A 24,232-nucleotide genomic window follows, 5' to 3' on the forward strand; every position below is an offset into this window, starting at 1 on the left:
AACAACTAGCATTAACTATGGCATAGAACAAACACGAAACTGTGGCATGAAACCAATAGCATTAACTATGGCATAGAACAAACACGAAACTGAGGCATAAAACAACTAGCATTAACTATGGCATAGTACAAACACGAAACTGTGGCATGAAACCAATAGCATTAACTATGGCATAGAACAAACACGAAACTGTGGCATGAAACCAATAACATTAACTATGGCATAGAACAAACACGAAACTGTGGCATAAAACAACTAGCATTAACTATGGCATAGAACAAACACGGAACTGTTGCATGAAACCAACAGCATTAACAATGGCATAGAACAAACACAAAACTTTGGCATGAAACCAACAGCATTAACTATGGCATAGAACAAACACGAAACTGTGGCATGAAACCAACAGCATTAACTATGGCATAGAACAAACACGAAACTGTGGCATGAAACCAACAGCATTAACAATGGCATAGAACAAAAACAAAACTGTGGCATGAAACCAATAGCATTAACTATGGCATAGAACAAACACGAAACTGTGGCATGAAACCAATAGCATTAACAATGGCATAGAACACACACGAAACTGTGGCATGAAACAAACAGCATTAACTATAGCATAGAACAAACACGAAACAGTGGCATGAAACCAATAGCATTAACTATGGCATAGAACAAACACGGAACTGTGGCATGAAACCAATAGCATTAACTATGGCATAGAACAAACACGGAACTGTGGCATGAAACCAATAGCATTAACTATGGCATAGAACAAACACGAAACTGTGGCATGAAACCAATAGCATTACTATGGCATAGAACAAACACAAAACTGTGGCATGAAACCAATAGCATTAACTATGGCATAGAAAACACACAAAACTGTGGCATGAAACCAGCAGCATTAACTATGGCATACAACAAACACAAAACTGTGGCATAAAACAACTAGCATTAACTATGGCATAGAACAAACACGAAACTGTGGCATGAAACCAATAGCATTAACTATGGCATAGAACAAACACGAAACTGTAGCATGGAACCAATAGCATTAACTATGGCATAGAACAAACACGAAACTGTGGCATGAAACCAATAGCATTAACTATGGCATAGAACAAACACGAAACTGTGGCATGAAACCAATAGCATTAACTATGGCATAGAACAAACACGAAACTGTGGCATGAAACCAATAGCATTAACTATGGCATAGAACAAACACGAAACTGTGGCATGAAACCAATAGCACTTGCTCTAATCAAGAGACTATTATTTAAGATTTAGGGCTACATAAATAAACATCGATTGATTGATTGAACTGTGGCATGAAACCAATAGCATTAACTATGGCATAGAACAAACACGAAACTGAAACCAGGAGGAAGGCTCATAAATCTCCACTGTGACTTCAAAGCGGACAGATGGCAGGATCTTCCCAATTTCCAGACAAACTCTTTTTGAAGTATTTTACAAACTCTTTTTTAACTATTTTACGAACCATTTTTGAACTATTTTATGGAACTCTTTTTGAACTATTTTACGACCTCTTCTTTTGAACTGTTCGGTAACCAAAGGCAAGGCTGTTTACGACCCACTTCCCTCTGGAAGCAGCTGTGGTCAGGTGGGGGGAGAAAGTCAAATAAAGAAGGAGTGCAATCTTTTGGCAGAGCACGGGTAACACTGTAAGAGGTTGCAGGTCGACGCGTTTTCTCCTCAATATTGAGTCCAAATTGAATTCTGCCTCTCTTTGATTCTTTGCCTCTTGTCTTGTTTAATAGATGTCATCAGTGTTTGAACCTGACACCTGCCTCTGGTGTTCGGGACACGCACTTGCTCTAATCAAGAGACTATTATTTAAGCCTGTCTTTGCCAGTTAGTCGTCCTGGTGAAATTGCTCTTTTCATGCCAGGGGGGGGTCACCCACATATGTGGTCCTCTCCAAGGTTTCTCATAGTCATTCACATCGATGTCCCATTGGGGTTGTGAGTTTTTCCTTGCCCTTATGTGGTCTCTGTACCGAGGATGTCGTTGTGGCTTGTGCAGCCCTTTGAGACACTTGTGATTTAGGGCTACATAAATAAACATCGATTGATTGATTGAACTGTGGCATGAAACCAATAGCATTAACTGTGGCATAGAACAAACACGAAACTGTGGCATGAAACCAATAATGACGCCAGGACGACTGACTGGCAAAGGCAGGCTTAAATAGTCCTCTGATTAGAAGCAGGTGTGCGTCCCGAACACCAGAGGCAGGTGAAAATCAAAAGTAGCCATGGTAACTAAAACAATTTCAGGTGTCAAACAGGAACTAAAAAGAGCCCAAATACTAACAGAACATAACAAAAACATGATCCGGACCACGGATCATGACAGCAGCTGAGAAACAGATCTTTTTGGAGGTGCTCGCTGGCCCCTATGGTTACGAAACCAAACAAATGTCTTGTACACGTATGAGAAAATCAGGAATGCTGAAATGAGACCTCAAACATTGCCTGTACTAGGAACTAAGCCGTATTGTGCCTGCCTCCTTCCTAATAAAAAGACTTGTATCTGCTCGTCATGCACGACCGTGACATTAAAGTGTCCCCCAGCGGGATCACGACAGGAAATAATTGAGACGTAGTGCCTTGACTTAACTTAAGTCGGTGCATAGCAAGGTAGAGTGCCCACTCCCTGTCCCTTTAACGTGGACTGAGTGGGAAATCAATACTGATCCTAAGGTTCCGTTGCACCAAAACAGCTGCAAGGACTCCCCGCTGCCCATTTGAGCCTCGCTGACAGGCTTAAATTGCTCGTCTGATTCGCTCGGGCAGCCGCGTCTAAAGCTGCGAGGCCGAGTCTTGGCTCAGCCGGTAATGCTCCACACGTGCAGGGACACAAATACGGAATGGCGTCGGGGGGGTGGAGGGGGGGCAGAGGGGGGGTTACTTACCCAAAGGCGAAGACGTCGGACTGCTTGGAGAAGGGAAGCTTGTCCTCCTCGGTGTCCGGAGAGAGCTGCTGGATGATCTCTGGAGCCAAGTGACACAACCAGCCGTTTGGGATCCTCAGTTTGTCTTCTCTGCGGCTACGCAGCAAACAAGCACACATTTGTTTATTAAAGAGCTTGCGGCAGAGACATTGTCGTGTTTTTTTTTTTTTTTTTACCTGTTTTAAATACCTGTCAGAGGCGCCACAGTATTTATGTTTATGCTGTGCGTGTGTACCTTTAATGCTAACAAGCTACCGTATTTTTCGGAGTATAAGTCGCACCGGAGTATAAGTCGCACCTGCCGAAAATGCATAATAAAGAAGGAAAAAAACATGCATAAATCGCACTGGAGCCCGGCCAAACTATGAAAAAAACTGCGACTTATAGTCCGAAAAATACGGTATTTGTGCATCAGTGTCATGATCTGTGGTCTGGATTATGTTTTTGTTATTTTCTGTTAGTTTTAAGACCTGTTTTTGTGCACCCTTGTTTGTCTTAGTTTCCATGGCGACTTATTAGTTTCACCTGCTGTTAGAATAATTGTTTCTAAATGATCACAAAAGCTTTGTATTACATTGAGTTCCTGGCTGGGGGACGGGAGCTGTCTTTGGGGGCCTACCAGGAGGAAGGCTCGTAAAACTCCACTGTGACTCCAAAGCGGACAGATGGCAGGATCTGCCCAATTTCCAGACGAACTCTTTTTGAAGTATTTTACGAACCCTTTTTGAACTATTTTATGGGACTCTTTTTGAACTATTTTACGACCTCTTCTTTTGAACTGTTCGGTAACCAAAGGCAAGGCTGTTTACGACCCACTTCCCTCTGGAAGCAGCTGTGGTCAGGTGGGGGGAGAAAGTCAAATAAAGAAGGAGTGCAATCTTTTGGCAGAGCTTGGGTGACACTGTAAGGTCGACACATTTTCTCCTCAATATTGAGTCCAAATTGAATTCTGTCTCTGTTTGATTCTTTGCCTCTTGTCTTGTTTAATAGATGTCATCAGTGTTTGAACCTGACACCTGCCTCTGGTGTTCGGGACACGCACTTGCTCTAATCAAGAGACTATTATTTAAGCCTGTCTTTGCCAGTTAGTCGTCCTGGCGACATTGCTCTTTTCATGCCACAGTTTCATGCTTGTTTCATGTCCGATTCCAAGTTTTTGCTAGTTATTTGTTTCATACCACAGTAAGTCTTGTTTGTTCTATGTCCACAGTTCAGGCTAAGTGTTAGCGTCTATGTTTCCTGCGTTAAGTCTTATGTTCCTTAGCCTCTCGTGCAATCGGCACACTTTCCTTTTGTTTTAGTTCCTGTCTTTTGTCATGTGTAGGATTAATGAATTAATCCTACACATGACAAAAGACATTCATTGATTAATCCTATTTGGTGTGGGTTCACAGTGTGGCGCATATTTGTAACAGTGTTTAAGTTGTCTATACGGCCACCCTCAGTGTGACCTGTATGGCTGTTGACCAAGTATGGCTAGCATTCACTTGTGTGTGTGAAAAGCCGTAGATATTATGTGATTGGGCCGGCACGCAAAGGCAGTGCCTTTAAGACACGCCCCCAATATTGTTGTCTGGGAGGAAATCGGGAAAAATTGGGGAGAATGGTTGCCCCGGGAGATTCGGGAGTCTTGGCAAGTATGACTGGGAGACGCAACTGCTCTGTACTTCTCCCTACGGCCGTGTACCACTCCGTACAGCGGCGTTTAAAAAAGTCATACATTTTTACTTTTTGAAACCGATACCGACAATTTCCGATTTTACATTTTAAAGCATTTATCGGCCGATGATATCGGCAGTCCGGTATTATCGGACATCCCTAGTAAACAATTTAAACATGTTCATTTATAAACGTAATTTCACTTGATCAAGCCTTGTCCAACTACATAGTAATAAAAGTACATATGATTCCTGCTGATATCGTATCGTACAAAAAGATACGGGGACACCTTGTAATCAGAATAACATCATTAAAAATACACTTTGGCATAATTGTGGACCTTTTAAAACTCTTTTTGACTTCGGTCCGCACTGGTCTAAAGGCATACTTGCCAACCTTGAGATTTCGGGAGGTGGGGGGTGGGGGCGTGGTTAAGAGGGGAGGAGTATATTGACAGCTAGAATTCACCAAGTCAAGTATTTCATACATATATATATATATATATATATATATATATATATATATATATATATATATATATATATATATATCTACATCCTGAAAATATGCAAACAAAACTGTGTTTAGATAATTGATACTTCAAACTTGCATAAATAAATATTAAGGAATATAACATAACTTGACTTCTGAGAGTTTCAAAATGTAATGAATAAAATGCTAAAGTTGTTGATTAACAAGCAGTTATTTTAATAATTAAATATGGTCATTTTAAATGAATTTTTATGATAATTTAAAATCAATTATTTCAAATATGTTTATTTTAATGTATAATTCTATGGCTGGATGTAATAAGGAGTCACAAAAAAAACCAAATAAAAATACAATTAATTTTGATGTTTTTAGCAAAATATAGTAAAAATTTATTTATTTAGTTTTTTTTTTTTAATTAATAAATATATTTATTTTTAGGTAAAATAAACATAATAATACAATTTATCTCTAGTCTGGATGATTTAGTTCTTGTCACCCTGTTGTCCTCCCCATGAAAAAAGGCTGTCCTCACTCAGGTCCGCATGGAGCTGGAGGGGGCGTGGCCTCTAGCTCCGGCTGAAAATCGGGAGAATTTCGGGAGAATATTTGTCCCGGGAGGTTTTCGGGAGAGGCGCTGAATTTCGGGAGTCTCCCAGAAAATTCGGGAGGGTTGGCAAGTATGTCTAAAGGAGTCACACCAGTTTGATCACGTCTACTGTTAAATCTGCTACAATTTTACCAAAAAATAAAAAATAAAATTTTTTTATAAGCTTATTGCATCTTCATCACCTGCCGGCTTGTAGAACCCCAGAGATGGTGAAGAGTCCGAAATCGGTGATGACCACTTTGCCGTTGTCGTAAAAGACATTCTTGGACTTCATGTCCTTGTGTAGGATGCCTTTAGCATGGAGGTAGCCCATCCCCTGTGCACACACACACATTTTGATTGATTGAAACTTGTATTAGTAGATTGCACAGTACAGTACATATTCCGTACAATTGACCACTAAATGGTAACACCCCAATAACTTGTTTAAGTCTACGTTAATCAATTCATGGTACAAATATATACTATCATCATAATACAGTCATCACACAAGTTAATCATCAGAGTATATACATTGAATTATTTACATTATTTACAATCTGGGGGTTGGGGCGGGGTGGGTTAGGTTTGGTTGCTATCAGCATACTTCAGTCATCAACAATTATATCATCAGAGAAACAGTGTAGGTCTGACTTGGTAGGATATGTACAGCAAGCAGAGAACATAGTGAGTTCAGAAAGCATAAGAACAAGTATATACATTTGATTATTTACAATCCGGGGAGGTGGGATGTGGTGGGGGGAGGGTGTTAGTCTAGGGTTGTAGCTGCCTGGAGGTGTTCTTTTAGTACGGTTTTGAAGGATAATAGAGATTAGGGATGTCCCGATCCAGGTTTTTGCACTTCCGATCTGATACCGATACTGACCGATACCGATACTGACCGATACTGGCCTACCCGAGCATGTATTAAAGTTTAAAGTTATTTAGCCTACTTAGTTGTCAGAATCATGTTGAAAAGGGTTTTAGTACTCTTGATAACAACTAGCCAGCTGAATTAGGGGAGTTTGAATAATACACAATGGTTGGTAACAAGAAACTGACCTGTTTATTCAAGGATAAACACAAAATAGACAAAATTATACATGACAAACAGAAATGGCATCATTGAACTAGGGCTGGGCGATATGGCCTTTTTTTAATATTGCCATATTTTAAGGCCATATTGCGATACACGATATATATCTGGATATTTTGCCTTAGCCTTGAATGAACACTTGATGCATATAATCACAGCAGTATGATGATTCTATGTGTTTTGATTGATTGATTGAGACTTTTATTAGTAGATTGCACAGTGAAGTACATATTCCGTACAATTGACCACTAAATGGTAACACCCCAATAAGTTTTTACACTTGTTTAAGTCGGGGTCCACTTAAATTGATTCATGATACAGATATATACTATCAGATATATACTATCATCATAATACAGTCATCACACAAGATAATCACATTGAATTATTTACATTATTTATAATCCAGGGTGTGGAGGGTAAGTGTCAAAAAGACAGCCAAAAGAGTTTGATATGAGAATAAATCTAAAGTTAAAATATAGGGTAGAAATGCACCCATTTGCAGGAAATGTAGTCTTGATTTTCAACATTTTCTTTCAAGGCTTGCATGTCTACATTAAAACATTCTTCTTCATACTGCATTAATATATGCTACTTTTAAACTTTCATGCAGAGAAGGAAATCACAACTAAAAAAATCACTAATTTTTTCATACGGTGTTGATGTGGAAATTTTTGCCTCGGCATTTTGATGGTGTGGGCGTGTGGGACCGAATGGAGATAAGCGTCTCGACAGACGTTACAATATTTGAACAATGATGACGAAAACTGTTTTCTCTGTCGTGTCCGTGTGTCGAAAATTGTTATGCGCTTATTTTTTTATTAGATTTTGTGCGTGGCATAGATTTGCTATGCGCAGAGGACGCTTAAACAGTGCGCAATTGCACAGGCGAGCACCTTAGAGGGAGCGTTGCTCGCACGGCTGCGCTAGCATCACAGCTAACGTTAGCCATGCTGCTATCTCTCTGCTCGGGGAGGACGTATACGTATGTGACGTATGACGTGACAGTATGTGACGTATGACGTGACAGTATGTGACGTATGTCGTGACAGTATGTGACGTATGACGTGACAGTATGTGACGTGTGTAAGAAGGTGCGCTTGCTGTCTGTGAGAGGGAGACACAGGAAAGAGTGAGAAGAGCCTGTCGTGTAATGCCAGTAGCTAAAAGCAACTGCGTGAGAATCCACAGACCTGTGGATGTGTTGAAGGTGTGCTGGAAAATGCGGAACGGAAATTAGGGAGCAGCAGAAAAGTGGAATGTATTACTTAAATCGGTGCGTTGGAAAACACGGACCAGAGTTTTTTTTGGATCTGGATCGGCATTTTCCCATGCCTTGCCGATACGCAATTTTTGGCAAATATCGGCAGCCGATCCGATCCAAATATCGGATCGGGACATCCCTAATAGAGATGCACTTTCTTTTACACCTGTTGGGAGGCATTTCATATTGATGTGGCATAGAAGGAGAATGAGTTAAGACCTTTGTTAGATCTCAATCTGGGTTTAACGTGGTTAGTGGAGCTCCCCCTGGTGTTGTGGTTATGGCAGTCATTTACGTTAAGGATGTAGTTTGACATGTACTTCGGTATCAGGGAGGTGTAGCGGCTTTTATAGACCAGGCTCAGTGCAAGTTGTTTTACTCTGTCCTCCACCCCACTTTGGAGAAGTGGGTAGGAGTGAGGTGTGGTCTTGGGTGGAGGTCTAGAAGTAACCTGACTAGCTTGTTCTGGGATGTTTGGAGTCTAGATTTGAGGGTTTTGGTGCATGCGTAATCGAAAAAGAGTTGGATGAGAGTTCCCGCTAGAATCTTCAAGGTGCTTTTATTGACCAGAGAGGAGATTCTATAGAGAAATCTCGTTGGTTTTAGTGAAGTTTTGAAGGAGGTTAGAGATGCACTTTCTTTTACACCTGTTGGGAGTGCATTCCATATTGATGTGGCATAGAAGGAGAATGAGTTAAGACCTTTGTTAGATCTCAATCTGGGTTTAACGTGGTTAGTGGAGCTCCCCCTGGTGTTGTGGTTATGGCGGTCATTTACGTTAAGGAAGTAGTTTGACATGTACTTCGGTATCAGGGAGGTGTAGCGGCTTTTATAGACCAGGCTCAGTGCAAGTTGTTTTACTCTGTCCTCCACCCTGAGCCAGCCCACTTTGGAGAAGTGGGTAGGAGTGAGGTGTGATCTGGGGTGGAGGTCTAGAAGTAACCTGACTAGCTTGTTCTGGGATGTTTGGAGTCTAGATTTGAGGGTTTTGGTGCATGCGTAATGGAAAAAGGGTTGAACGAGAGTTCCCGCTAGAATCTTCAAGGTGCTTTTGTTGACCAGAGAGGAGATTCTATAGAGAAATCTCGTTGGTTGGTTGACCTTTTTGATTACCTTGGTTGCCATTTGATCACAGGAAAGATTAGCCTCTAGAATGGAACCTAGGTAGGTGACCTCATCTTTCCTGGTGACAACAATGTCACCCACTTTTATAGTGAAGTCACTGACTTTCTTAAGGTTGATGTGGGACCCAAATAGGATGGATTCTGTTTTAGCCAAGTGTATGGATAGCTTATTGTCAGCGAGCCAGATGCAAATCGTCCAGAGTTGGACACACACACCCACACACACTTGGAATAACAGAATAAAAGGATAGAGTTGTTGTTGTGTTACTGTACGTTACCTTGACCATCTCTTGTGCAATCTGTCGAGTCTTGTTGACATCCAGGACAACCTTGGCGTCCCTCACCACGGAATACAGAGTCCTTCCTTTACACAAACTGAGAGACGGAATGACACTTCAGAGCCTTGACGACACAACACAACACAACAGAAACACTTCTTGCCTTTAGCCTCTGTGTTGCCGTCCTAACCTTGACTCTAGTCTACTTGCATGCTAACTAATACTATCCTCATGAGTGGCAAACAGTATTCTGTCAACATCGCTGACATTTCCATGAAATATTTCAACTTTCCAAGGTGTTGCAGCCCTTTTGTCCACGTTGTCACTCGTCAACAAAGCCATTCACAGTACGTCGCTTCTTTTTACGCTTGTAAGACGGATACGCGTGCAACTTGAAACATTGCTTGTACACCCCAAACAGATTATTTTACATTCCCATTGTTTTTTTTGGCCCTCAGTGTATTGTCAAAATTCATTCGTTCAAATACTGAAAAATGAAGGCTACAGTCGCGATCAAAATGATAAAGAACATGATGTCATGGCTGTCTTGAGTTTCCAATCATTTATACAACTCTTATTTTTTTGTGATGTAGTGATTGGAGCACATACTTGATGATCACAAAAAACATTCATGAAGTTTGCTTCTTTTTTGAATTTATTATGGCTCTACTGAAAATGTGAGCAAATCTGCTGGGTCAAAAGTATACATACAGCAATGTTAATATTTGCTTACATGTCCCTTGGCAAGTTTCACTGCAATAAGGCGCTTTTGGTAGAAAAGGTGAGGCCTTTAATCCCAGGAACACCACACCTACCGTTAAGCATGGTGGTGGTTGTCATGTCTGTGTAATCATGTTTTGTTTTAGTCATGTTTTGTTTAGTTATTGGACTCTTTAGTTTCTGGCTTTTCACTCCATTGTCTTGTTTCCATGATTACCCTTTAGTTTCACCTGTTCCACGTTTGGACTCATTGTGCACTCTTGTTTGTCACCATAGCAACCCATTAGTTTTCACCTGTCACATCACGCACCTGTTTCACGTTTTGAGTCACGCACCTGTTTTCGTTAATCATGTCTGTAGTATTTAAGTTCATTGTTTTCAGTTTGTCTGTCTGGCGACATCATACCCCTGTCACACTCTGTTTACCTCTGCGTACTTCATGCCCTGTCCAAGTAAGTTTTTTCGATTTATGCCACAGTTAGCGACTTTTGTTCATGTCCTTAGTTTTTGCCCACGTGCAAGTATTGGTTTCATTTGTCAAGTTTGTACTTCCGACCTTGTGCGCACCTTTAGTTTGTTCTTTTTGTTATAGTAAAATTAAATATGTCTTCACCTTCACGCCATGTCTGGTCCAAATGTTCATTTGCACCACGGGAGAACAAACCACGCCATAGTCCAAGTCCTGACAGTGGGCCTGTTTTGCTGCCAATGGAACTGGTGCATTACAGAGAGTAAATGGGACAATGAAAAAGGAGGATTACCTCCAAATTCTTTAGGACAAGCTAAAATCATCAGCCCAGAGGTTGGGTCTTGGCCGCAGTTGGGTGTTCCAACAGGACAATGACCCCAAACACACGTCAAAAGTGGTAAAGGAATGGCTGGAATGAAGGTTTTAGAATGGCCTTCCCAAAGTCCTGACCTAAACGTGTGGACAATGCTAAAGAAACAAGTCCATGTCAGAAAACCAACACATTTAATTGAACTGTACCAATTTTGTCAAGAAGAGTGGTCAAAAATTCCAGCAGAAGCTTGTGGATGGCTACCAAAAGCGCCTTATTGCAGTGAAACTTGCCAAGGGACATGTAAGCAAATAGTAACACTGCTGTACACTGCAAAAACTGAAATCTAAGTAAGATTAAATCTTTCAAATAAGGGTGATATTTGCTTATTTTCTGTCTGATAAGATCATTCTTCTCACTAAGCAGATTTTATGTTAGAGTGTTTTACTTGTTTTAAGTGTTTTGCTCCTAAATGATCTCAGTAAGATATTACAGCTTGTTGCTGAGATTTGATGACCTATATTGAGTAAAACATGCTTGAAACTAGAATATCAAGTGTTGCAAAGCTGTGTCATCAACACTCACAAGCATAAAACTGTTTTTTCAAAGTAAAAATGTCTTATTTCAAACATGAAATAAAAAATCATGACTTTGACACAATTGTGTCTCATAATTAAAACAGATGACAGCCAAATGGACTTTTCTATTTTATTTTCAATGAAACAAGAGAAAATATGTACTCATATAGTAGTACAGTTGGCACAGTACAGTAAACTGACAGTTAATATTTAAACATTTAACATGTGACATTTCTAACTATTGTGACGGAAATAGTTCATGCACAAATATATATATATATATATATATATATATATATATATATATATATATATATATATATATATATATATATATATATATATATATATTTATATATATATATATATATATATATATATATATATATATATATATATATATATATATATATATATATATGTATATATTTATATTTATATATATATATATATATATATATATATATATATATATATATATATATATATATATATATATATATACCGTATATTACCAAATAGTAGCCCGGGCGTTTATTTCACAAAATCAATTTTGGAGACAGGCGTTTAAAAGAAGCAGGCGGTTATTTGCACAAGGCTTTTATTTATTTTTGCACCAGCCTGCACCAGGCCATTATTTGGTTACAATGGTTACTGTCCAGTATTTTTTTTTCGTACAAAAAACTTTAAATGTAAAAGCTATTGTAAACATACAAACAAAAAAATAAGAGATAAACATGAGGTCGGCTATCAAAAAAGGAGATCAACAAGGCCTCTACATGGCAGTAGTGCAACAATTGTCAAATAGAATACCAATACTAAAAATAAATAAACTTTTTAAATAAAGCAGCCTACCGGGAAAAATAAAATGATGGTACCAAGTACTCAAGTATAAAACCCACCATCAAAACAGAACAATAATACTGTCACTTAAATAAAATAAAGGCTACAGTACTCCAAGTTTTAAACAAAGCAGCATACAGGAAAAATAAAATGATGGTACCAAGTACTCTATAAAACCATCAAAACAATAATACAGCAGCAAACGCAACCCCAGTAGCATTTTAATCTAAATTATGCAAATAATAATAATAATAATAATAATAATAATAAATAAATAATAATTAATAAATAATTTATTTATAAATAATAAATAAATAATAATAATAATAATAAATAATAATAAATAATATTTGGACATAGGCGGTTATTAGGAAGAGGCGGTTAATTCACAAAATGGGGTCAGACCCCGGGCGGCTATTAGGACATGGGCGGTTATTTGCCCAAGGGCGTTTATTTGGTAATATACGGTATATAAATATATATATATATATATATATATATATATATATATATATATATATATTCCTTGCGCACTAATGACTGAAAGAGCACACACTTGGCGCGATGATGTCATGTTATCGATGAAAAAATACCTTTTTCGGCAATCTGATTTGCCTGAGCGGCTAGTAGACCCCGAGAGTACACTGCAAAAACTGAACTCTAAGTAAGATGTACTATCTCAAATAAGGGTGATATTTGCTTATTTTCTGTCTAATAATATCATTCTTCTCACTAAGCAGATTTCATGTTAAAATTGTTTTCCTTTTTTAAGTGTTTTGGTCCTAAATGATCCCAGTAAGATATTACAGCTTATTGCTGAGATTTGATGCTTGAAACTAGAATATCAAGTGTTGCAAAGCTGTGTCATCAACACTCACAAGTATAAAACTGCTTTTTTAAAGTCATCATTTCTTACTTCAAGCATGAAAAAAAAAAATCATGATGCCGAGCGCATATCATTATGTCAAGATAATGGCACTAGCATTTACTTCATTTAAGAATATTTTTCAACATATTGAGCAAAAAGGTCTCTTTTTTTTCTACCAAGAAAAGTGCACTTGTTATTAGTGAGAATATACTTATTTTAAGCTATTTTTGGGTTCATTGAGGTTAGCTAATTTTACTTGTTTTGGAAAGTCTTGACAAGACGAATTTTCTTGTTCTATTGGCAGATAATTTTGCTTAGTTCAAATAAAATACCTCTCATTTTTGTATTTTTTGTTCTTGTTTTTGAACACTGACTTTTTGCAGTGTGTGTATACTTTTGACCCAGCACATTTGCTCACATTTTCAGTAGACCAGGGGGTCGGCAACCCAAAATGTTGAAAGAGCCATATTGGACCAAAAATACAAAAAAAAAATCTGTCTGGAGCCGCAAAAAATTAAAAGCCATATTACATACAGATAGTCTGTCATGAGATATAAATTGAATTTAAGAGGACTTAAAAGAAACTAAATGAGCTCAAATATAGCTACAAATGAGGCATTATGATGCAATATGTACATATAGCTAGCCTAAATAGCATGTTAGCATCGATTAGCTTGCAGTCATGCAGTGACCAAATATGTCTGATTAGCACTCCACACAAGTCAATAACATCAACAAAACTCACCTTTCATGGACAACCTTAAAAGTTTGGTGGACAAAATGAGACAGAAAAAGAAGTGGCATAAAACACGTCCTAGAAAGTTATACATGTAAACAAACTACGGTGAGTTCAAGGACCGCCAAAATTAGTAGGACAAAACGGTGCTCGCCAAATACTCGAATCAGTGAAGCATGTTTAATATAAACAGCAGAGGTGGGACCAAGTCATTGTTTTGCAAGTCACAAGTAAGTCTCAAGTCTTTGCCCTCAAGTCCGAGTCAAGTCCCGAGTCAAGACAGGCAAGCCCCGAGTCAAGTCCAAAGTCAAGACTGGAAAGTCTCAAGTCAAGTCCTAAGTCCTGCATTTTGAGTTTCGAGTCCTTTCAAGTCCTTTTAACCACAGACTAATATATTAACACAGATTGTGTATGCTTTTCAAACGCTGTATTTATTTATTAAAACAAGTGCATTTTAAATTGCAGGAAAGAAAATTGTGCTGACATTGCACTTTATAATAGCACTATTAACCAGTCATTTTAAACATTAACTCATTCCTTTACAGAACAAACACATTGAAAAATAAAGTGCCAAATGTACTTATTTGTACAAAAGTGTTAACATTGAAAAAACATGACATATACGTGAACATAACAAAAAAGTTGTACTTTTTATATGTCAGGGCCCTATGCTGCATTGCATTTGCAAAAGACCAAATTAGCCAAGAGTCTGTCAGTCATTTGTGCACGATGGGGGCGTAGTATGATGCCACCATGGCTGAAAACTCGCTCCACTGGAGCACTGGAGGCAGGCACTGCCAAGACTCTCATGGCCACTCGGAACAGTGAAGGAAGAGTCTTCATGTTCGATGCCCAGAACAAAAGGGGGGAGAGAGTTTTTTTGGGTTGGTGCACTACTTGTAAGTGTATCTTGTGTTTTTTATGTTGATTTAATTAAAAAAAGAAAGGAAAAAAATTATTTCTTGTGCGGCCCGATACCAATCGATCCACGGACCAGTACCGGGCCGCGGCCCGGTGGTTGGGGACCACTGAGGTAAACAACCAACAGTATGTCAGAAAGCTAGCTAAAACGGTACACTTATTCATAATATAGTATACATTTTAACTGACCTTTATTTGACTATTTTTGTCTTTTTTTAGGTGGCTAAAATACGCGGTGCTGCTGACCGCCGTCTAACGTTACGTGTGATATATTGACTAACGTAACCCTGCTTAAAAAAAATCACTGAACAAAAAGTATGAATAAGGTAGTGAACTGCAACAGATTCCCGTGTTTGCAATAACGTTATAACGTTAGCAGTGAGTTTACAGCCTCACTGATTTAACTACACAGCAAATAAAAGTCACGTTACTTAGCCAATAAACGTTATCTTACATTCAAAACTTACCGTTCTTTGTGCAACTTCAAATGCCGGACGAAGTTGGAAGTTGTTTCCTCTCCATCGGTAATTTTCGAACAGCATGTGTTGCATACTGCAAACCGTTTTGTGTTGACCACCTCGTCATTTTTATACCCAAACAAAATTATTTTAGGTATCATTTTTTGTTCACTGGCGTGTGGTTTGGACATGTCTTCTTCGTTGGTTGTCCTGCAATTTGATTGGATGAATGCTGTGTGATGAAAACAAAGTAGATGTAATTTGATTGGCTGTTGTACTGAGAGCACACCAGCTGACACACGCAACGCTGATAGACAAGTACACAATGAAAAATACGGAGCGCTCCCGAATAACTTTTTCATCTTTGGGTTTTGGGGAAAGTAGCAAGTCATGTCAAGTCATGTCAATTCAAAAGGCTCAAGTCCAAGTGAAGTCACAAGTCATTGATGTTAAAGTCGAAGTCGAGTTGCAAGTCTTTTTACATTTTGTCAAGTCCAGTCTAAAGTCATCAAATTCATGACTCGAGTCTGACTCGAGTCCAAGTCATGTGACTCGAGTCCACACCTCTGATAAACAGTGTGCTTTATAACAACTACGGAGATTTGTGTCATGTTTGTCCTCCTACAGAAACCATATTAAAACCAAAAATAGATTGCTTTCCCCTCATCTTTTTCCATTTTTCATACATTTCTGAAAAAGCTCCAGAGAGCCACTAGGGCGGCGCTAAAGAGCCGTATGCGGTAGACCCAATGTTTTTTTTTTTTTATGTGCTCCAATCACTCTATCACAAAAAAATAAGAGTTATAGAAAGTATTGGAAACGCAAGACAGCCATGACATGATGTTCTTTACAAGTGTATGTCAACTTTTGATCGCGACTGGACATTGTTTTTTTTGGCCCCTCGGTATATTGTCAACATGAAATTCATTGAAATACTGAAAAGTGAAAGTTATGTATTATACATTAATTGAATTAGCTCCACGTTTGACCTCTGCAGGATGACACAGGTGAGGCTGCCGTCTGTGGACGTGGTGTCAAACTCCGCAGGGAGCGTCCTCATCACACAGTGTATTAATAGAAAGGTCTACAACCACCCTCTGGCGCCCGCCTCGGAACCGCCGACCCCGGCTGTGCCACGCAGGTGAGAGTGTGTGGGGGAGGAGGGGAAGGACCCTAAGACATTTTGCATTTTATGCATGTTAAATGTCAACAATGAGCTGGAAGCTCCTCTGCTACATAAATGCTCGTTTGTACAAATAAAACATAAAAATAATGCTCGTTTACACATGTAAACAAAAACAAACATGCTCGTCTATACACGGAAATGAAACAAAACTGATATTTTACACACTGAACTGTCATAGGATGCCACCTGTTCAACAAATGTTTTTCAGGAGTTGGGCTTGGCCCCTTAGTTCCAGTGAAAGGAACTTTGAATGCTCCAGGATACCAAAACATTTTGGACAATTCCATGCTCCCAATCTTGTGGGAACAGTTTGGAGCGGGCCCCTTCCTCTTCCCACATGACTGTGCACCAGTGCACAAAGCAAGGTCCATAAAGACATGGATGACAGAGTCTGGTGTGGATGAACTTGACTGGCCTGCACAGAGTCCTGACCTGAACCCGACAGAACACCTTTGGGATGAATTAGAACGGAGACTTGAGAGCCAGGCCTTCTCCACCAACATCGGTGTGTGACCTCACCAATGCGCTGTTACGGCTCATCCATCTGTGCGCTCCAGTGAGAGCACCGCGGGCCACGCCCACGGGCGTTCCCTCTCCGCTGCGGAAGCACCTCCGCACGGCTGCAGGAGATCTGCAATCCGCGCACCTGCCTGGGATGAACGAGCTGCCTTCATAAGCCTGCACAACCTGCCATGCCAGGCCGGAATATAGTCTTCTGTTGGCGTACAGTAAGCGATCATCGGATATTTCTCTCTCCGTGTTTCATTGTTCTTCCTTGTCCTTCCAGCGTCTGCCTTTGTTCCTGTGTTGGCGAGCTGTGAGTCTCGTCACCTTTTTGTTCCTGTCCTTTTGGATTCTCGACCTCCCACTTGGAAACGGATCTTGTCTCTTCTCTCCTGCCCTGGATCATCTGCCTGCCCCACGGACTTCCGTGTTCCTTCGCTCTCGACAACATTTGGTAACACACACCTCAGCTAATCACACACGTAGCCACACACACCACATACACTTTTGGATCTAGTTCACACTCCATTTCCTTAGTTTATATTCTATTGTTTGATTATCATATATATATGGTGAATATATATATAATAAATCTATAGAGCTAAATAACCCCCTGGTGTCTGTTGCCGTCACCTCCCCCTGTTAAACCATAACATGCGCTTTTGGAAGAATGGTGGAAAATTCCTATAAACACACTCCGCAACCTTGTGGACAGCCTTCCCAGAAGAGTTGAAGCCATACTTGCCAACCTTGAGACCTCCGATTTCGGGAGGTGGGGAGTGGGGGAGTGGTCGGGGGTGGGGCGGGGCGTGGTTGGGTGCGTGGTTAAGAGGGGAGGAGTATATTGACAGCTAGAATTCACCAAGTCAAGTATTTCATACATATATATATATATATATATATATATATATATATATATATATATATATATATATATATATATATATATATATATTAGAGATGCGCGGTTTGCGGGCACAACCGCGGAGTCCGCGGATTATCCGCGGAGTCCGCGGATTATCCGCGGATCGGGCGGATGAAATAAAAAAAAATTAGATTTTATCCGCGGGTCGGGTCGGGCCGGGTGGTTCAAATTATTAAAAAAAATTAGATTTTAAATAGATTCAGGCGGGTGGCAGTTAAACCAATTGGTAAATATATATACATAGTTAAATGTTGTTACCCACATACGAAAAACGAGCAGGCACCTGCAGCATATGCCACAACAGAAGAAAAAAAAAAAAAGAGATGGACACTTTTACGGAGCGGAGAAGGGACGCCTCGCCGGGGTCCGGGACCGAGGCCCCTTCCCCCGAGAGGGCCCCACCGGGAGCCGTAGCTGAAGCGATCCGCGAGAAGGGCCCGACACACGTCCAGGGTCACCACCGCGCCCACCGCACCGACACCCCGCCTCGTCCGCCTTCGCCGCGGCCGGCGTCACGCGCAGCAGGTAAGCAGCTTACCTGCCCGCCACCCCCGTGGCCGGGGGCTCGTAACAGGGGTCACTCCGCGCGCTCCGCCCGCGCAGCTTACCTGCCCGCCACCCCTGTTGCCGGGGGCGCGTAACAGGGGTCTCTCCGCGCGCAGTGCGCTCACGAAAGGGGTGGGGCTCACCCTGGTTGATATAGACAGCAGGACGGTGGCCATGTAAGTTGGAACCCGCTAAGGAGTGTGTAACAACCCACCTGCCGAATCAACTAGCCCTGAAAATGGATGGCGCTGGAGCGTCGGGCCCATATACCCGGCCGTCGCCGGCAGCGAGACGCGCTTGGAGGTGCGCTCAGCGCGGCTCCCATATGATTGCGCACTGGTGTGCGTCTGGGTCGTGACAGCGTGGGACGCGAATGTCTGTGCTGCATTGGATCAGTCTCCTTTCTTTAACCGGCAAAAGCTTTATAACCTCACTAATGCCTTGCATCGTCTATATTAGATATATAACAACGGGCGGGTGCGGGCGGATGCGGTTCTGATCAAATGTTAGATCGGGTGGATTGCGGATGGTTGACGACTTTCTGATGCGGTTGCGGATGAAATAATTGCCTATCCGCGCATCTCTAATATATATATATATATCTACATCCTGAAAATATGCAAACAAAACTGTGTTTGGATAATTGATACTTCAAACTTGCATAAATAAATATTAAGGAATATAACATAACTTGGCTTCTGAGAGTTTCAAAATGTAATGAATAAAATGCTAAAGTTGTTGATAAACAAGCAATTATCTTAATAATTAAATATGGTCATTTTAAATGAATTATTATGATAATTTAAAATCAATTATTTTAAATATGTTTATTTTAATGTATAATTCTATGGCTGGATGTAATAAGGAGTCACGAAAAAATACAAATAAAAATACAATTAATTTTGATGTTTTTAGCAAAATATTAAAAAAAATGTATTAATTTTGTTTTGTTTTAATTAATAAATATATTTATTTTTAGGTAAAATGAACATAATAATACAATTTATCTCTAGTCTGGATGATTTAGTTCTTGTCACCCTGTTGTCCTCCCGTCATGAAAAAAGGCTGTCCTCACTCAGGTCCGCATGGAGCTGGAGGGGGCGTGGCTTCCAGATACAGCTGAAAATCGGGAGATTTTCGGGAGAATATTTGTCCCGGGAGGTTTTCGGGAGAGGCGCTGAATTTCGGGAGTCTCCTGGAAAATTCGGGAGGGTTGGCAAGTATGGTTAAAGCTGTAATAGCTGCAAAAGGTGGACCGACGTCATATTGAACCCTATGGGTTAGGAATGGGATGGCACTTAAAGTTAAAGTACCAATGATTGTCACACACACACACACGAGGTGTGGCGAAATTATTCTCTGCATTTGACCCATCACCCTTGATCACCCCCTGGGAGGTGAGGGGAGCAGTGAGCAGCAGCGGTGGCCGCGCCCGGGAATCATTTTTGGTGATTTAACCCCCAATTCCAACCTTTGATGCTGAGTGCCAAGCAGGGAGGTAATGGCTCCCATTTTATAGTCTTTGGTATGACTCGGCCGGGGTTTGAATTCGCAACCTACTGATCTCACTAGGCCACTGAGTAAGTTCATATGTGAGTCAAGGCAGGTGGTCAAATACTTTTGGCAATATAGTGTATTAGAGGACAACCCGATCTTACTTATGGGTTCACAACTTTATGGGACAACCTCATCCATTGGACAACCACACCTGTGGGACACACAGGCAACCTCATTTAGCCCCCTGGTTGCATCACGGCTGACTCCGTGTCCCGGTTGCCTAACAAAGATTGATCTTCCGCCTCTTGAGGCAAGCGACCGATCAATATTCAAGCGTCCTCACCAGGAGGACGTCATTCCCCCGCAGGCATGACGTACCTGGTGATGATGGCCAGGTGCGGCGGGCTCATGCAGGCCCCCATGAAGAGGACCACGTTCTCGTGGCGGGTGTTGCGGTAGGCCATCACCTCCCGCTTGAAGGCCTTCAGCTGGTCCTCGTTGTCACGCTCGATGTCGATGAGGCGGACGGCCACCTCGCCGTGCCAGCGGCCGTGGAACACCTTGCCGAAGCGTCCCTTGCCGATCATCTCGCCCATCTCCAGCTGCTCGATGGGGATGTCCCACTCCTGCAGGAAGATGCTGGTCTGGCTGGCCTTGCGGGGGAAGTTGCGCGCCGACAGCAGCGACAGGTTCATCTCCTCGAACTCGTCGCCGGACTCCTCGTCGTTGGCGTCCTCGTTCTGCGGTCGAGAGCAGTCGAGTCACGGGGTTTGTTAAGTTAAAGTTAAAGTTAAAGTACCAATGAGGTACTGAAATGCTCTCACATAAACAACTGAAATCTTTTTCTCACACACACACTACTGAAACACTCTTATACACACTACTGAAACACTCTTATACACACAACTGAAATGCTCTCACATAAACAACTGAAATCATTTTCTCACACACACACTACTGAAACACTCTTACGTACACTACTGAAATGCTCTCACATAAACAACTAAAATGTTTTTCTCTCACACACACCACTGAAACACTCTTATACACACTACTGAAACACTCTTATACACACAACTGAAATGCTCTCACATAAACAACTGAAATCATTTTCTCACACACACACTACTGAAACACTCTTACGTACACTACTGAAATGCTCTCACATAAACAACTAAAATGTTTTTCTCTCACACACACCACTGAAACAGTCTTATACACACTACTGAAATGCTCTCACATAAACAACTGAAATCTTTTTCTCACACACACAGGACTGAAACACTCTTATACACACCACTGAAACACTCTTACGTACACTACTGAAATGCTCTCACATAAACAACTAAAATGTTTTTTTCTCACACACCACTGAAACACTCTTATACACACAACTGAAATGCTCTCACATAAACAACTGAAATCTTTTTCTCACACACACACTACTGAAACACTCTTATACACACTACTGAAACACTCTTACGTACACTACTGAAATGCTCTCACATAAACAACTAAAATGCTTTTCTCTCACACACCTCTGAAACACTCTTATACACAAAACTGAAATGCTCTCACATAAACAACTGAAATCTTTTTCTCACACACACACGACTGAAACACTCTTATGCACACTACTGAAACACTAATTAAAGTTAAAGTAGCAATGATTGTCACACACATACTAGGTGTACTGAAATGCTCTCACATAAACAACTGAAATCTTTTTCTCACACACACTACTGAAACACTCTTATACACACTACTGAAACACTCTTATACACACAACTGAAATGCTCTCACATAAACAACTGAAATCATTTTCTCACACACACACTACTGAAACACTCTTACGTACACTACTGAAATGCTCTCACATAAACAACTAAAATGTTTTTCTCTCACACACACCACTGAAACAGTCTTATACACACTACTGAAATGCTCTCACATAAACAACTGAAATCTTTTTCTCACACACACAGGACTGAAACACTCTTATACACACCACTGAAACACTCTTACGTACACTACTGAAATGCTCTCACATAAACAACTAAAATGTTTTTTTCTCACACACACCACTGAAACACTCTTATACACACAACTGAAATGCTCTCATATAAACAACTGAAATCTTTTTCTCACACACACACTACTGAAACACTCTTATACACACTACTGAAACACTCTTACGTACACTACTGAAATGCTCTCACATAAACAACTAAAATGCTTTTCTCTCACACACCTCTGAAACACTCTTATACACAAAACTGAAATGCTCTCACATAAACAACTGAAATCTTTTTCTCACACACACACGACTGAAACACTCTTATGCACACTACTGAAACACTAATTAAAGTTAAAGTAGCAATGATTGTCACACACATACTAGGTGTACTGAAATGCTCTCACATAAACAACTGAAATCTTTTTCTCACACACACTACTGAAACACTCTTATACACACTACTGAAACACTCTTACGTACACTACTGAAATGCTCTCACATAAACAACTAACATGTTTTTCTCTCACACACACCATTGAAACACTCTTATACACAAAACTGAAATGCTCTCACATAAACAACTGAAATCTTTTTCTCACACACACACGGCTGAAACACTCTTATACACTACTGAAACACTCTTACGTACACTACTGAAATGCTCTTACATAAACAACTAAAATGTTTTTCTCTCACACACAGCACTAAAACACTCTTATACACACAACTGAAATGCTCTCACATAAACAACTGAAATCTTTTTCTCACACACACACTACTGAAACACTCTTATACACACTACTGAAACACTCTTACGTACACTACTGAAATGCTCTCACATAAACAACTAAAATGTTTTTCTCTCACACACACCACTGAAACACTCTTATACACAAAACTGAAATGCTCTCACATAAACAACTGAAATCTTTTTCTCACACACACACTACTGAAACACTCTTATACACACTACTGAAACACTCTTACGTACACTACTGAAATGCTCTCACATAAACAACTAAAATGTTTTTCTCTCACACACACCACTGAAACACTCTTATACACAAAACTGAAATGCTCTCACATAAACAACTGAAATCTTTTTCTCACACACACACTACTGAAACACTCTTATACACACTACTGAAACACTCTTATGTACACTACTGAAATGCTCTCACATAAACAACTAAAATGTTTTTCTCTCACACACACCACTGAAACACTCTTATACACAAAACTGAAATGCTCTCACATAAACAACTGAAATCTTTTTCTCACACACACACACGACTGAAACACTCTTATGCACACTACTGAAACACTCTTAAAGTTAAAGTCGCAATGATTGTCACACACACACTAGGTGTGGTGAAATTTGTCCTCTGCATTTGACCCATCACTCTTGATCTACCCCTGGGAGGTGAGGGGAGAAGTGAGCAGCAGCGGTGGCCGCGCCCGGGAATCATTTTTGGTGATTTGTGAAGTGAAGTGAATTATATTTATATAGCGCTTTTCTCTAGTGACTCAAAGCGCTTTACATAGTGAAACCCAATATCTAAGTTACATTTAAACCAGTGTGGGTGGCACTGGGAGCAGGTGGGTAAAGTGTCTTGCCTAAGGACACAACGGCAGTGACTAGGATGGCGGAAGCCACTCTACCAACCGAGCTATACCGCCCCAATTCCAACCCTTGATGCTGAGTGCCCAGCCGGGAGGTAATGGCTCCCATTTTTATAGTCTTTGGTATGACCCGCTGGGATTTGAACTCACAACCTACCGATCTCAGGGCGGACACTCTAACCACTAGGCCACTGAGTAGCCTGAGTTGCTTTGTGGAAGCTAATGCTAAATGCTAACTCTATACAGCATCGTGTTTAGATTATTTGACATGTAACACACGCATGAGTAATAGTCGTTATGCATAAACAACTGGATGATTTCCAGCAGGGTGCATTGTGGTCGACGACCAAAACAGCAGTTCCCTTAACAACAGCAGGGCGCTACTGTCATATAGAGGATCTTTGACTAGCATTTTTGCAGTTGCAGTAAATACCACAACAGAGACCCCGGACTGTTGAGCAAACTTAAGCTGTACATCAAGCAAGGATGGGAAATAATTCCACCAGCTGGGAGACATAGTCTTCCCAACGTGTCCTGGGTCTTCCC

General features: G+C 40.5%; 1 protein-coding gene across 3 annotated transcripts in view; it reads right to left on the reverse strand.

Annotated features, from left to right (window-relative positions):
• Positions 1-24,232, reverse strand: part of LOC133577244 (kinase suppressor of Ras 2-like) — a 303,350-nt gene that overhangs the window by 40,835 nt on the left and 238,283 nt on the right. For all 3 annotated transcript variants that reach the window (XM_061930914.2, XM_061930922.2, XM_061930905.2), the window contains 4 exons: positions 20,425-20,786; positions 9,486-9,582; positions 5,927-6,060; positions 2,948-3,082 (listed from right to left, as the gene is read on the reverse strand). In XM_061930914.2, coding sequence (XP_061786898.1) covers positions 2,948-3,082; positions 5,927-6,060; positions 9,486-9,582; positions 20,425-20,786 — 728 coding nt within the window. The remainder of the gene's footprint in view (positions 1-2,947; positions 3,083-5,926; positions 6,061-9,485; positions 9,583-20,424; positions 20,787-24,232) is intronic.

Source organism: Nerophis lumbriciformis, linkage group LG38 (genome assembly GCF_033978685.3).
Source record: "Nerophis lumbriciformis linkage group LG38, RoL_Nlum_v2.1, whole genome shotgun sequence".
NCBI classification, from domain to species: domain Eukaryota; kingdom Metazoa; phylum Chordata; class Actinopteri; order Syngnathiformes; family Syngnathidae; genus Nerophis; species Nerophis lumbriciformis.